Here is a 16,787-nt window from a genome sequence, read left to right as displayed (position 1 = left end):
CTGCTGGATAACAAGTCTCCCCAAGCAAATATGCACTGACAAACCATTCCACCCTACCCAGTGTTTTAGCAGAAGTGAACCAATGCATTCACTAAGTGACCTGGGAAAAGCACAGAGACTGGGGAAAAGTCTTCATTAAAAAGAAAGCATACACTTTCATGGCTTTCTATGGCATAAAAGTGGTAATAAAGCATTGCTTTAAAAAGAATAAAAAAAGAAAGATAATCACTCTGATCTGCAGGAAATGTCATTTGTATTTCATGCAAGAAATACACTTTTTGAATCTGTCTGGTTTAAACATCTCTCAAATAATGGGACCATGTCCCTGTGCATCAGCTTTACACATAGGTGTCTCTTAACTCATCAGGGAACTCAGACAATTCAGCTTCAATTATCAGGCATGCAATTTTTAGATTTTTTTTTCTTTTTTAATTAACCTCTTAAGGTCCTCAAATTAAATTCTAAAAACTCTCAAGTTTCAATGCTACTGAAACTAATTTAAAAAACAAATTATTTTTAAAATATGACTCCCATTACATATTATATTTAACGTATCAGATATAATAGACATGTCTAATTTATCTGTACATAAATGAGTTTTGAAGTGTCATTAATGTTGCACAAACATTCATTACGTTACTTGTAACACCTTAGTGCCTGTGAGGTCTAATCACAAGTCAAGACTTCCTGGACAATTAGGATAAAAGGATTCATTTGAAGGATGTACTGTGGAGTTTCACCTTATGCCACAGTAGAATCAACTTTTTCAGAAGCCCTCCAAAGCTGAGCCTTGATAGCAAACACTGTCAGAGAGACACAGTAAAATTCTCAGTCATACAGTTGAATAGGAGACAGCAGGGCTATTCAGAAAGTAAAGTTTCAAACAGCATCCTTTTTGCAAGAAGGTTTTCCTTTCTGGATACCAGTCAGCACAAGTAGCTAAGACCACATGAACAAAAAACACCAATAAAGGTGAGATACATCAGTGCAGAAGAAAATAAGAACGAACTAGCTGCCTTGAGTAATAGACATTATATGTACCTCAGGAGTACAAACACAACACAAGGAACAGTTGAAATTGTGGCTCTAAGGTGGGAGTTATCAGCTAGAACTGAACAAGGAGGCTACAATCATAACAGCTCACTGAATGATTACAAAGTGTGAGTGTGATACAGCCATGGAAAAGGCAAACAGCATCCTGGGCTGCATGCAGAGAATACCTCCTGCAGACATAGCCATGTTTTAATGCTACTACAGTGAGGAAAGCTCACAGGAATACCTTCTACAATTCTTGTCATCAAAGTGCAAAATGCATTACTCCATCCTGGAGATTATTACGGGACAAGCTACCCTAATTTCCCAAATCTTTCAGTAGACTGTTTTACAAGGAGATTGCTTGGTTTATATAGTCTAATAAAACAAAAGCTGTGAGGGGATATGACTGTAGTCCATAAACACAACCAGAGCGTTAACAATAAAGAAAAGAGCCTCTAAGCCACAAGAATGAATGGGCATTAAATATTTGGCAATAAATGCTGGATGGAATTCAGAAGAATGTTCCTAATGAAAGGAATCATATTCTGCAAACAGCCTTCAGATCAAAGCAGTGGGAGGGTAAAAACAGAGGCGAGCTTTGAAATAGAAATAGGTATCTGAATTAAATGAGATGAAATGATATGCATGCCTGCTAATCACCAAGGACCAGGTGCAATGACCTTCTCCCTTCCATGCTAGTGCTCGTAAGTAACGTTTTCCCAGCCTACTTCTATCACGAACACTGGGAAAACTGTAAGAACAATAAACCTCAACTATAAAAAGTACTTTAGATATTGAACTTCTAAGGGATTTTCTTCTTAAAAGTAACCTTTAAAACTCTAATAGTGAAGAAACAGTAGTAAGTAGAGGGGAGTAAAACAAAAGGCTGGATAGTGCAATGATAAACAGGGATAGTTCACTGCCCCTTTTGATGAAAGAACAGAAAGCTATCATATGAAAGAAGCCCATATGAGAAGCAACAACAACAACAACAACAACAACAACAACAACAAAAAAAAAAAAAAAAAAAAAGAGAAGTACCCCCTAACTCTCTTTAAGCAGATAAAGCCCACAGAAAGAGCCTGGAAAATTGATGACTTGTTCTTTACAAGACATGCAGTCAAGCTGAAGAATTTCTTGCTATGGGGTGTACTAGACGCCAAGACCTTACAGCATTAAAAATGGGGACACTTCTCAAGTCATCATTTGATTAACCCACTGAGACCTAATAAAAAAACTTCTAGATCACTAACTCCCAAACTGACAGGTTTTGGAAGCTCAGAGTTTTCTGCAGTAGCTTCATATAGATATTAGTCTCGCTCCTATTTCTCCCACTTCATTCTTTGTCACCACTGGAAGCAGGATACCAGGCTAATTTACTACTGCTCAGATACAGCACTGCTGCTGTTGCATTGCATTCAGCCACAGGGCATAGTACAGGCTCATTTATCCCCACATTAGAAAGGATTTCAGTTTGACTTGAGGCTCAGGCAGAAGCATTCTTGCTTCCCATTCTGCAGAATATAGCATGCAAATTAGCTTCATTTACAGAGCTCAGCAGAGGAACAACGGTTTCCTGCATTTAATTTACTCCCTGCTCCTTCCCACAGGTTAAATTCAGAAAAATTCAGTCTCTTCCTGCTTTAAGAATTGGTGCATTCCTACCTACAAAACTTGCTTAAACCTTGCCTTGTCGTGGCTTTTCAGAATTCTGGGGATCAGTTAGGGGGGAAGCTGTACAGAACTGACTGAAGGTAACAAATTCCAAGTAAGCAACACTGGCACACAGAACTCACCACATTTCATCATTCCCACTTCATAGCATTTCCGTAGCCGGCATGCCTGGCAGCTTTTGCGCCTGTTTTTGTCTATCGTGCATTGATTGGTAGCTGGGCAGATGTAATCATTATGTCCTGCAGCAGAGTAAAGGAGAAAAATTTAACATCCCACCAATCTCTCTTGGCTATTTCCCAAATCAGGGATTTTAAGCATCTCATCTATTTCTTATCTATGCTCCATTAATTTAAACAATGCAAAATCACATATTTGTCCTGTACTGAAAACATCAATCTATAGCTTTAAAATGCAACTAGAAAGGTCAGCTTTTTCTGTTGACTGTTAGACAACCAAGCATCTTATAATACCAACACATTAGTGAAAACGAGACATACACTCTTGTGGAAATTTGCTCCCAGTCTAAAACACCTTGCTGTATATTGGGTTTCTACAGATGGCAGAGAGCAGAATTTGTCCTCAGCACATTTGGAAACAGCAGTGCACACAACCTCAGTCTGCAAAGATTTAAGTAAACTACACCACTATTTACTGAAATCTCTGGCTTGGTGACTCCCAGGAACGAAGAAGCCTTTGGAGAACTGACTCTGATGGAAGTTATTGTTATGGTTGTTATTTTGAAATTAAAAGCCTGAGAAAGAAGGCTGGCACAAATTAATGCATAGTGTACAAAACAAAGAAAATCAGAAGCACAAGGTATAACTTTCATATATTATCAACAAGTTTTTATTTGATTTGCACTAGCTGTCTTCCCTACTTCAGGTCTCACCCCACTTCTCCTCAGAATCTCTTTACACTGTTGTATCTAATTAACCAACAAACTGGTTCAAAAGTTTATTCCTATAAGCTAGACCTGACTATTAAGTTGATCTAAATGCAACCAAACTACCTGTTGCCAAAAACTGTAGACCTCTCTTACAGTCATCACCAAAGAATACAAAAATATTTAATAATTTACATTTCTTAATTTCCTTTCTCTCAGGTTGTTTCTCTAAGTTATTTTTTTTAAACATTAAGAATGGATCAGACAAAGATAAAGCAGACTACAAGTAGGGTGGTTGTTTGTTTGGTTTTGTGTTCTGCCTTGATTCATGAGCAAGTCCAAGAGCTCATGTCCCCAAGAGTAATTATTTAACTGAACCATTGTGACCATTTCCTTGCAAAATGAAAATAATTTTAACCTTGAATTTTTGAACCGACAGAGTTTTAGAAAGAAGAGATCAGGTTACAGTTTGTCCCATTTCCATCTGGGATACAACTGAAAAACAAATTACTGTTTGTCACTCTTCACACAACACAGGGGGAAAGGAAGAAGCAGCTCTCTGCTGCTCTATAACCTAAGCCCAAAGGAGCATAAAGTGGTTTAAAACTCCCATGTCCTTGAGATTGTTTATTTTGCAGGCAGATGTTCACAGATACGGAACTGATATACGACCAACGTAGACAAGCAGGAGACCACACACATTGCCCAGTCATAACGTTTAATTTCAATTCTGGGCCTCCCATAGGCGGAAAGCTAAATGCTTGGCTCCTGGTGGCCCATAACTTTTTGATTTTTATAAGCAGCATCCTTCATAACAGTGGTTGCAACTGAACACTCAATAGCGTTTTATGCCAGGAACTTTCACTTATTTGAATCACAAACAAATATTACCTGACAGGGTACATTAAGGTGTACAAAAGAACACAGTAGGCAACTTGTTCATGACCACAGCACGTGTGATCAGCACAGAGCAGGCAAATAATTTTCCTGACAGAAAACACTTTGAGACTAAATTCAGTCTCCATTTGTGATAACTGGAGACAAAGTTATCTTCAATTATTTTAAAAAGTCAAAAGAACTTTCACCAATTTGTAGAAATTGTTATTCACCTGCACCGAACTTGCACAATAAATCAGAAGGGCAAACTAGTTTTAAGTTTGATTCTAATGGTGACACCAACTCTGCCACATTGAGCCAAAAGAAAATACCTCAAGACTGCTGAAGGCCTCATGCAGCAAAGGAAGAGAACATTACAGAACAAAGAACAATAGAAGTTTCTGTGTTGGTATCTGTAGTTAGCATTCAATGTCAATTGGATTAAGTTCCACGAGGCCTCCGGACACGATGACCAGAGCCAAGGATAAGAAGCAGATGTGATATTAAGCTGGAATACAGTGCATAAGTCACTACCTGTAGCCTGTGATAGCAACCATGGATGTAGATATTATATGCTATGACTCAACAGTTCCAAACAATATACTCTTGTTAGGAATAACTCATCCAAAAACATTGCTTGTGAGAAGTTCCTCCTCTGCATCTGCTATAACAAATTCACAATTACTGCATCTACTTTGCAACACAAAATGAAATCAGATTCATAGGTGTGCAGTGCCACCCCATTGAGGCTATTGCTGCAGGACTCTACCATGAGTCCCCTTCCATGCTGCACCTCCTCTCTAAATAAATGAGTTTCTTGCTTTGTAATGCCTCCAGATGTTTACGACAGAAGAACCAAAAGACAAAGCAATCAAATCATACATTGTTCTACTTACACATGCAACACTGCACACCAGAATTTTAGATCAACACACTACCAGAGCAAGTGCTGCAGTCTCTGATCACGTGAAAAACTTACTTAAGCTAAATCATCAAAAGCTGATTTTCCTACCTTGAATACTTCTTTTAAAGAATGCTTTACAGCCTTCACATGACCAGACTCCATAGTGATATCCTGAAGCATAGTCACTGCAGACTGCGCAGAAGTGGGCGTCTCTTTTTGAGCCAGGATTACTTGCAATTGGGCTTGTACAGTCATCACCACTAGTTCTTCTTTTTAATGTCTCTCTGATAGAGAAGAAAGACGTTATAAAAGGAAAAAATGAATCCAATCCCATTATAGCTATGTAAATCTAGCAAAGGATTTTATTATTTTTCACATGTGATGTGAACGAGCAGCTCAAAACGTTAGATGTCTGTTCAAGGTGACCACCAATGCTGATTCCTGTAACAGTGGAAATGAGGAATAAAAGGAGGTAAGAATACAAGGATAATGGAGAAACATCATCAATCAAATGCTTTCATATATCAGAAAAATACGTATTGCTCTGCATAAATTAATAAGATGCATTTCTGAAGTGCATCAAGTTGTTCCAACTTATTGGAATTATTCTTTGGAACTCAATTAACATCAGAACAGAATAAAAACATGGAAGAACAACCAACTTTTGACACTAAGATCCAGTAAACAGAAAGAGAAAAGGAACTCGGATCATCAGTAAAGCAAGTTTTAGGCATAGGAAGGACATCCATTGTATACTTCTCTGGACACCATTTTCTTGGTAGTTTTAGCATATGTTACCTTCATGTCAGTACAGTATTTGAGCTAGAGAGAAAATATTTTCACATGCATACTCTCAGTATCAGCTTGACAAAAGGAAAGCTGTGCAGTGAACTTAAAGGTATATATTTAAACACAGAGGCTTCTCATGCAGAGTTCTCCTCATGCTCCCTTCCAGCAGTATTAAAGAGAAGAAACATCAGCTGGAATGAGACAGCAGGTTGCACAGTTTGTGAGACTTCTGAAGAGCAAGGGTACACTTCCAGAGTAGAAATCTGCTCACCAACAAGAGCAAATTTAAACAGAATGGTGGAAATATGTTGAAATTGCTGTAATAGAGACTTTAATCAACACATTAAAAGTAGACTTTGTGCTGGGTTCGTGACAGGAGGTAAGGACAAAAGCACCTACATGCCAATGAAAAAACTCCCAGGTCACAAGAATTTGAGGACAATGCTCTCCAGTTTTCTAATAAAAGATTTGGGGGAAAAAAAAGAAAAAAAAAAAAAAAGTGCCTCTCTGAGCAAATTCCAAAAGAGAAAAGTTACAGTACTTATCATGGAATGAAGTTACAGCAAGATTTTTTTAAAAGTTCATTTGTCCAGCTGTTACAGGGAATAAAGGTGTTTAGATATTCAATGAGTCTGGTCAATGACACACATACAGCTAAAGGATTTCTGAATCACTGACAAATTTCCCCCTCTTCTACACTGCGATGATCAATGTGGGGAAAAGCTCCTTTAGAATAAAGGGACTGTATCATGCACAAGTCCCTAATAAGCCGCTAAAGCAAGAAGGAAAATACATTGCTACTCTTTTCTAATTCCCTGTGTTTGGGAGAAAAGCAGTTTGGCTTTCACATCAGTATCAGAGGTTGCTCTACTTAAGAATCAAGATCCAATTGTTAGAATCAGAAGAGAATCCAGATCAGTTAGAGAGCATCTCAGTGACTGACTGTTAATCCATAGCAAACTATGTTTATTGCCCTCGTTAAGACTCAAAGCTGCTCCAGATGACAATAAAGAAACAGTACAAACTGCAACATCACACAAAAGAGTGCTGCTTTTTACCTGCCAGTCATCACAAGTGCTTCTTTATCTGCTTAAAAGTTTAGCTGCAGCCACTCTGCACACATGCAAACTACGTGACTTCTGCCTACTGCAGTGAACAGCTTGCAGGAAGAGCAACAATCTGGAATGCATCCCTCCCACAGGCTCATCGGGCATCAAATCTGCTCATCAGCAATAGCTGTGGCAGCACAGCGGGAGGTTTGAAAGCAATTATTTTGTTACTGGTGTCTTTATGGACAAGAGAGCTAGGAAATAGAGAGTTTTAACTTATGACATATATGCACATTTCCCCAAAGACACAGCAATCAGGCAGCTTACCCAGATAAACAGCCTCATGCACGGTTAGAGGTCACTTCCCAATATACACAGGACTGATGTACTCAAGCACACTCAACAGAAAAGTGATCTGCCAGGTCCTCCAGAAAAACTGGTAGGTGGCTGTGTGCCCACAGTGCTCCTGCACCAAGCCATGCAGGAAAAAGGGGGATGTACCCCAGCTGCAATTGAGGAGCTGCTTGGATGGAGATTTATTGCTTTATATCTGCAGGAGGTCCTCTCTATTTTTGATCGTAGTTTCCATATAGAATCACAGGATCATTTGAGTTGGAAGGGAAGTCTGAAGGCCATCTAGTCAAGTGAACAAAGGCACCACAGCTCGATCAGGTTGCCCAAGGCCTTATTCAATCTCTAATTGAAAGTCTTCAGGGTCAGAGAGAGAAATACAGTATTTTTCCATAAAGAGAATTAAGATTTTTTTTTTTTTTTTAATGTCACAGCTCCATGATTTTCTAATGATCCTCATTTACCCCACCCCTGGAGATGTTCATGCCAGGCTGGATGGGGCCCTGGGCAACTTGGCCTGGTGCCTGATGTAGTGGTTGCCTATGACAGGGAGGTGGAACTAAATGACTTTTGAAGTCCCTTCCAACCCAAGCCATTCTATGGTTCTATGATCAATGGCGATAAGATGATTAACCTGAAGAAGAAGGAATCAGCAAGACTATTCAGGCTATTCAATATCTATCATATCTCTTAACTTGTTGTAGATTTCATAGAATATCCCAAGTTGGAAGTGTTTGATGCAGATGTCACACTTGGAAAACCTGAGCCGGGATTCAACTTTTTATTAAAAATGAATAACAGTGGCAAAGATCTGGCCTGTCAGTTAGCAAGATTTGCTCCTGGCAGTCATTATGAACCATGATTTTTTTGTTCTTTGTTTGTTGGTGTTTGTTTGTTTGTTTTTTAAACCTAAACTATTGTGCTTTAAAGAGAGAACAAAAATAAAACTGAGAAAACAAAAAAGCAAAAAAATGATGAAGCAAAAAATTAACAGTCCAGATTTTATCACTTCTTAATAGGATTCCCTCCCACAAGCCACTGGCTCATTCATTCCCAGGAGATGATTCAATCTTACACGAACATAAACCGTACAGTGACAAAGGCTGAGGGTTCATCACTTCCTGTGCTCAAGCTCTTGCCCTGGTTAGTGCACCATAAGTCTAAGAAGAGTGTTAGCAATTGGAGTAAAAGGCAGTCATTATTAGAATCTCTTCCTTTCTCCCCTGACCATGAGCAAAATGCTGTGCAAAAGTCAGCTGAAGAATCATTTTCAACTTTTATTTTCCTCAGCTTCTAGGGACAATCTCCACCACAACTTCTGGAAGCACCGATACCACGTAACTGTGAATATTTCTATCTCCAAAGCACAGGTCCCCAACACTGATTAACATACCAAAAATGATGCCACACGTATTAAGGGACATTTTTGCTCTAAACTTGTAACTGCATCATAAAATTAGAATGCCAGCCCATCACCTCAAAGGAACCTCAAGATATTTCCAAGTGCCCTACAGATGGGCATGATTTAAAATAATTAAAAGAAACAGCATAGGAGGATAACAGAAATAATTACAGCTTCAGAGCAGAGCTTGGACAATGTATGAATACAGTATTGGGGCACAGTGGGCAAGAAACTGACTTATTTGTATATAACTCAAGCAAGCATTGCTGGCCTGCACAAACCATTCATGTACGATCAGAAGCAGAAGGAAAACAATGGAACAGAAGATGTTAAAAGGAGGAAATTAAATTCCAGAAACATCTCTGGTAACCTTCTTAATGTTTTCCAGTACTTGTGAAAAAGACATATCTATCCATTTTAAAAATAAATCTTTTGTTTCTTTAATTAAAAACAATTTAGGAGATGAAGGCAGAAATCAATTTCAGATGCCATGCCAGATTATTCTTAAATGTTATATAATTACATTCTCACATTTCTTTTCTCTTCATGTCATTTTACTATAGATGGATTGTATGGAAACACTGGACCAACAATGAGGCTGTTTTTGTTATTTTCACTACCTGCAGGACATTTAATACAGATACACATAGCAAGGTCTGGAGCTTGCATCACCAAATTATTACCATTTTATGCAAAAAATAAAACAATATATATATATTGTTTATTTTTCCTTGGAATACTGCAACAAAAAATTTTTGTTGAGCTACTGCTACAGATTAACACTGCTAAATCAAAATGTTACGCAGTGCAGGTTAAATAAATTTCTTCATATAAAGAACTTATTTGCAAGGATGGGAAATGTGTAGAATTCAGGTTTCTTATTTTAAGCTGATCTACAAGAAGTTCCAAATTACACAAGATCAGTCACAGCAAAGCAGCCCTCATTAGTACAGCAAATATTAACTGAAGTTTACACCCAGAGAAAATAAAGCCCCCTCACACTGAGACTCATTCTTTATTCCTAAAGATAAAAATGAACTGTATAATAGCCCTAATTATGCACTGATGCATAAACTGATAAACTGATGATAAACTGATGGCCTGGGTTGAAAAGGACCACAGTGATCATCTGGTTTCGACCCCCTGTTATATGCAGGGTCGCCAACCAGCAAACCAGGCTGCCCAGAGCCACATCCAGCCTGGCCTTGAATGCCTGCAGGGATGGGGCATCCACAGCCTCCTTGGGCAACCTGTTCCAGTGCCTCACCACCCTCTGTGTGAAAAACTTCCTCCTAATATCTAACCTAAACCTCCCCTGTCTCAGTTTAAAACCATTCCCCCTTGTCCTATCATTATCCATCCTTGTAAACAGTTATTCCCCCTCCTGTTTATACTGATGTTTTTTCTTACTCATCATTCAACTAACTCTCTTTTCTTCAACTACAATGTTGTTTAAAATTATTTATACCTTGCAATGTTAGTCTCTCCCTTCCCCCAGAGTTATTCCTGTTTCAATCCCAAGAATTCTTCCTTAAAGGTATAATCTACGAAGATGTAGTGTCACAGTCATTGTTCCCATGGCAATAAATAAGATGTTCATGACATCGAAGATCTCGCCAAAAGATGAGGAAAAGTACATTTTATCTCAGGCCATGTAGCCACAACAGGGAATTGCAATTCCTCCTTTACGTGTTTGCATGTTGAATTATACATCATTTTTCACAATTTCTAAAGACAAAGGAGGGGTTACAATGCATCATACTAGGACAAATGAACCATTGGAAAGGTCCAGCTACCAAATAATACACTGATTGCTTGCTCCTGAGAGATAAAAATCATCCACAAATTCAGATATCCAATTACGTTGATTTCTCTGCTTTAAATACAGTCATAAATACAGGCACAACAGTCCATAGGAACCCAAACAAACAGCAGAAGACTTGAACACCAGAGGTACAGGTTTACTTTTAAATAGGAAGCCACAATGCAGAGCGTCAGAAGGTCTGCTCTTGCCATTGGGTTCTTCCACTTGGCTTGGTCCACTATCTGGACAGTGCAGAACACTAACCTGGATCTGTTTTCCCACTTTCTCAGACCTATCCGTTTCGAAACGTTAACCAAAGTGGGAAGAGTTTGGATGATAACCTCATTCACCTGCTCAAGGAATCCCTTTGTATGTTGGTGCTATTTAAAATAGCCTGTCCCAACTCACACACCTAACACCTGAAGCAGATATGCACTCCAGAACTGCCTCTTACTCTTCTACTCCAAAGGCAGACTATTCAAGTGGCCATCCTGAAGATTCCTGCAGTCCACAAGTCTGAATCAGGCTTACATTTTACACCTTACTGCTGGGCAAACAATATAAAATCCATCCATTGCAGAAGGGATGTGGGTAGTAACAAAATTACTGACAATTGAACTACAGCCAGGACATGCTATTTTTCATATCGTCAATGACTGAAGTTAAATAAGGAGCCCTATGAACAAACACACAGTGCGTAAAAGAGGAATTGCCCCTGCAACACCCTCTGCTTTTATGCATAAAAAGCTGTTGTGAACCTGAACGGAATTATTTTGTCAGCTGATGATGCACACACTTCTCATGGCATGTAACACTGGGGTCTGCGCAGCATGAAACAACGTTTGTACAAATTCAGTTCTGAGAAATTCAGCCTGTGAATCTGCTGCTCACGCTGCCTTAATGAAAAGCCAGTTCGGAACAGCAACAAGAAGTGTCAGACTTTTTCTAACCACGAGGCGTGTTGCTGTGTGGCTGTTAATTCTCAAAACAAATTTAAAAAGGTAAACTTCCCTTTTGCTTTTCTAAAAGTCTTTGTAACTATTTGATGCAGAAAAAAAACAAACCCACAGGAATTCAAACAACACTGTAGGAAGAAAAAAGTAATAAGAGCCTTTACTCCTTTCACCTGAAAGGACTTTAAAATAAATTCTAAGTTATATTAAAAAAGCAATGGCAAAGTATCCGGAGCAAATTGGTGCTTGGTGGGGGTTTTTTCTTTGTTTTCCTGATACACAGAAATACAATGCTTTTAAAAGTAATAACAAAAAGACATAAAGGTACTAAAGAAGCTGTAATTAACTGTTAGGAAAGTTCTGAAGAAGTGAGTGGCACTCACCTGGTGACGGGCAGCACTGGTTCAAGAGGTCTCACTTCGCACCACGGGCTCTTAGGCTGCTCTGCATACAGAAGTGATGACTGACAGTGCAGTGTCAGAGGGGAGAGGTGGCCAGGAGCAGACCATAACATGTTTGGGCTCGATGTTTGCCTCACAGATGCACTCTCAGAATCACCAAAATTGCTGGCTATGCTGTAATTCATCACAGCAGGACTGCAGAACGCCACTGCAGAATATTCATGCCTGTTTTCCACATAAGACGAAGGGATGTAGATTGGACTGTGTTCTGTTGTCAATGCAGACTGATTACAGCTGTAGGGAACTGGAGAGCCAATACCAGCAGGTGAGTTTTTAATTTCTGTCTTATTGCATCCAACATCCTGAAGTGGCAGCAACTGAGAAAAGTCCTTGTGAGAAGACGCACAGAGGGACATTTTGATTCGAGACCAAAGGTTGTTCAAATATTCATCCTAAGAGGTTAAGGTGGAAAAAACAACAACCGTGAATTAAAAACTAAGAAAGCTCTGTCTTAAGTCTTCTCTGTAAAAGATATAGAGGAATTCACAAAACAGAAAGCACTGAAAACATTCTGCAAAAACAGATTACATACCAAATGTACTTAAACAGAGAACGTTCAAGTTTGCTACCTTTATGAAGCAGAAAGTTTTTCTAGAACTTCCTTAAAATAAAGGTGACAACACTTGCTGAGTTCAAACATCATTTAAAAGTAATAACACAAAAATGTATAAATTGAAGCCTGAAACAAAAATGCATGTGACAGCTGGGATCCTAAGCAAAGCAATTCACTGCAACCAGGGTAAAGCTGCTCCATGTCAGTGGCAGAATTACCCCGTGGTAATTGTGGAATAAGTGTCCTAAGAAACCAATTACCTTCAAAGAAATTCACCACCTCCTTCTTCTCCCACCGCAAGTGCGCTACTGAAGTATCAGCCTTCCTGTAGCAACACGAGTGTGTAAGAGGTGTTTTGGAACACAGATAGACAGACTTTACCTTTCAAAATCATAACTTTGCTGCCCATCCCTCTCCAGAGAGGGAGAAAGATGGGATGGACATCAATAAGCAATTCCGTCACTGAAAGGTACTTGGATACAGCACCACTGAACAGAGCCATTATAAAAGCAGCTGTCATGAAATGCAGATGTCACAAAGTGCAGGAATTTCTGAGCTGACAAAGAGGAATTCAAGCAAATCCATCAGGCCAGGAAGTTTTATAGTTTCCTGGCATCCTGCACTGCCTTGGGAATAGGTGAACGGTTGGACTGGATGATCTTTTAGGTCTTTTCCAACCTTGGTGATTCTATGATTCTATGCCTTTACTGCCACTCTTTGTTCTTCCTTCCATCTGAACCAGCAACCAAGGGACCCTGATGCACCCGCAGAAACACTATCTGCCATATTTAGGTATACCCAAATTATTTAAGGTAAATGAAAAAAAAAAAAAAAAAAAAAAAAAAGAAAAAAAAATAGAAAAAAAAAAAAAGCCACCAAAACACCTTCTAAGATATAAACCCCATCCTGGAACCATTAGTTTAACAGCAGCATTTAAGAATATTTAAATTTCATTCTTTGTTGTGGGCTTCATGTGCAATTCATTCAAGTTCCAGTTCCCAGAAGTGATACTCCAGCACACTTTTACAGATGGCAATAAGAGATTAACATGAAAAATCCTGGAGTAAATAAGAAGTCACCCACACTTTTGCTATTCCAGAAGTGACCGAAGTATGGCTGCTAAATATTCTTACCTTTTTTCATCTCACACAACCATAAAATAAAAGAACAAAGATTCAAACATATGTTTCCTGAAGCAGCAGCTACCTCGCTGTCCCAGAAATTCTCTGTTAAATGGTATTCCTAGTATGCCATCTTGGTGTACTGATATATTTCCTCACCTAGAGACAGGACTGATGGTAGAAGCATCACCAAAAAACATGAGAAAGTCTTCCTGAATAAAACTGACAGTTTAGGGCTCTTCTCACTTCACATTCCATTGGTGAAACTGAAGATATACAGCAAAGTAACGAGGAACTCATTCAAATCATCTTAGGCACTTCAGACCCAGCTGCTGTTTATTCCTTTGTGGGAAACAGGAAAATGAATTATCTCAGCAGTGGTTCACATCCAGCCGTTGTTGCACTGGAACTCCGATGCAGCCAAAGCAGGAGAATGTGACCTCATTTTTCATACAATCTACATGCCTTATGTGCCCTTGCCAGACACTCTTGTTTCCCTTAAGAGCTCAAAAAGCACTGAAAATCTCACATGTTCTTTTGCTTGCATTTTATGGACAGCCTAAATAATTTCTGAGCAGAAAATGATGGAAGTGAAAAATCAGATTATTTTCAGCAGTGGTTATTTTCATAGTGAATACTACGAATTTGTCCAATGAGTGCATAGAATTCAAAATGTATTTAAAGCTTCCATGTAGGTAAAGCAGAGTACCTCTTGGGATCTTAGTGACACTCCACAGGAGCACCTGAATGTTGTCAGCCCTGCCCAGCAAGAACTGAGTGCACTGCTCGCACACTGCAGCGTTACCCCAAATCCTTCTGAGAGAAGGACCTGAGAAGCATTACAATGACATCTCTGTTATGATCACCTAAAGATGTTCTGCTAAGATACTGCAATAGCTTTGGCAGCAGGCAACTGGCTGCACAGTTTCCCTCAGGAATTTAGAAAATGCATGCACGTATGTATAAGCAGAGGGAACATAGAGTTGATACTAAATAATGCCACGAATCCAAATCAGCTGAGATTTAAATTACTGTTTTCGAGAGAGAGGCAATCCACTAGAGTGATAGGGAGGATAGCTGCCTACTTAGCAGGAGGCTTTATTCTCTCCAAAGAACAGCAGGCAGTACTTGGAAATACACAGAGGACTTAGAAGCAGCACAAGTCAAGTTTCAGAGGGAGGAGTCAATGCAAGCATGAGGAGTTCATACAGCCTTCCTCCAAAACAGACAGCTCATGACTTTTTTTTTCTTTACTTTACCAGAGAAGGGACTTTGGGTTCCAGAAGGCTAAAGAAAATAGTCTTCATCAGACTTCAATATAACAAATAAACTACAGTAATGGCTTAAGATAATTAACTTGATTAGCAGAAATTGTTTAGCCATGGATGTACATGAGATCATATTGTTCATACACCCTTATACTCAGAAGATTCAGAACAGGAAGCCCAGAGCCTCACAAATAAAGCAAAGTTGCAAAAACATTCAGAACTGCACAGAAAACTGCCCAAAATAACTGCTGGACTGCAGAGCTGTACTTCTTGAGAAAGAACTGCAGATTCAGGTAACCAGAGCTTAAGATTCAAGTCTACAGAAAACAAACTCCACTAACATCAGTACCTCAGAAGGAATCACTAACACATTTAAGCTGAGGATCACAATAAGAAGTCACAACAGGATAACTTTGTCCCATTTCAGTATGATGCTTTCTTATCTTAAACACTACTCATTAAACTAAAATTAACTACTCTATGAACCAAACTCCTGTCCCAACTTCTCTTCCTTCTCTGAAGAAAGGTTTTTAAAAAAATCAAAAGTCAACCTTAAGTACATTATTTAGATGAAACAACTGAAATGCCACAAAGAAAATAACCAGTTTGGCCAGTCCAGTCCAGCAGCACTTACCATTCACTAATATAGTACATAAAGAGCAGCATCCAAATCTGATGTAAGTAAGACAAAGCTCCATGGGCTCCAGTATGCAAAGGGACCACTTTCCATGAGTATGCAGGAGCAAAAATGTGACGTTGTCAATGTCATCCACAAAAAAGTGAGGCTTCTGCTCTTGAAACAGCTCTACATATTGAATTCAGTGTATCTTGACAATCACCATGCAGCGAACACCATGCAGATCAAGCACAAGAATGCTGGTTTGGATGTCATAGTCAAACAGACACACGGGTAAATAATTAAGCCATCTGACCTACTGGAACAATCTCAAATGGGTATCTACATCCAAATGTTGGTAACTGCACATTATATACACCAAATACCTTTTTGAAAGCCTTCCACAAAATAGCATTAGAAAGGGGTAAATAAAGGGAAGAGAGAGCAGGCTGCCATGCTTTAGAGCTTGATTGGAAAAAATACAATAGCTTTTCCTAGAAAAACACAACAGTCTGCAAGTAAACTTGGATATTCTCAGGCACTATTTCATCAGCATAAATAACGATGCGCTTAGAATTTTCCAGGCAAGACACATATTTTGAGCAGTTTTTTTTCTTGTCACAAAGATGATTTCTTTCTCTGCTAGGTTTCAGTTAAGGCATAATCGTTCTTCCTTCCATTTGAGTACATGTGATTCAGCAAACATGCATTCCACTGCCCCACAGCATGAGCCTCTGATCTTCTTGGAAAGCTTTGTATTAATATTCTGCTAAGTTAAACTTTGTGCATCTCATTGCAAAAGCAAACCAAAGCATCTTCACAAGAACGGATCATTAAAGCAAAGTCACTGCTGATGCATAAAATAGCTCTTATGCTTCGAGTTTTGTGGATAACTTATTACTCATTAAACACAGCAGTGCAAGATACTGCCAACAGAAGGCATGTGAGCAAACAGGTTTATTATTTATTACCTGAGTTACACTATAAGCAACAAGTAGGGGGTAGAAAGGAAAGCAAAAACAAAATAAAGCTCTTTTCAAATCCACGC

The 16,787-nt window shown here is 39.0% G+C and overlaps 1 protein-coding gene across 6 annotated transcripts in view; it reads right to left on the bottom strand.

Moving 5' to 3' along the window:
• ESR2 (estrogen receptor 2) overlaps nt 1-16,787 on the bottom strand; it is a 43,975-nt gene that overhangs the window by 21,014 nt on the left and 6,174 nt on the right. For 3 of the 6 annotated variants that reach the window (XM_042814216.1, XM_042814211.1, XM_042814212.1), the window contains exons 2-4: nt 12,104-12,573; nt 5,481-5,656; nt 2,832-2,948 (exon numbers count right to left, since the gene is read on the bottom strand). In XM_042814216.1, coding sequence (XP_042670150.1) covers nt 2,832-2,948; nt 5,481-5,656; nt 12,104-12,537 — 727 coding nt within the window. In that variant the 5' untranslated portion in view covers nt 12,538-12,573. Of the gene's footprint in view, nt 1-2,831; nt 2,949-5,480; nt 5,657-12,103; nt 12,574-14,014; nt 14,198-15,757; nt 16,013-16,787 lie in introns of those variants that run through there. The other 3 variants (XM_042814215.1, XM_042814214.1, XM_042814213.1) reach the window with 3 other exon arrangements.

The sequence above is a fragment of the Centrocercus urophasianus genome, unplaced genomic scaffold (assembly GCF_019232065.1).
Source record: "Centrocercus urophasianus isolate 14NV4802_14NV808 unplaced genomic scaffold, USGS_Curo_1.0 seq_14, whole genome shotgun sequence".
In the NCBI taxonomy this organism is placed as follows: domain Eukaryota; kingdom Metazoa; phylum Chordata; class Aves; order Galliformes; family Phasianidae; genus Centrocercus; species Centrocercus urophasianus.
This window is presented reverse-complemented; position numbering and strand designations above follow the sequence as displayed.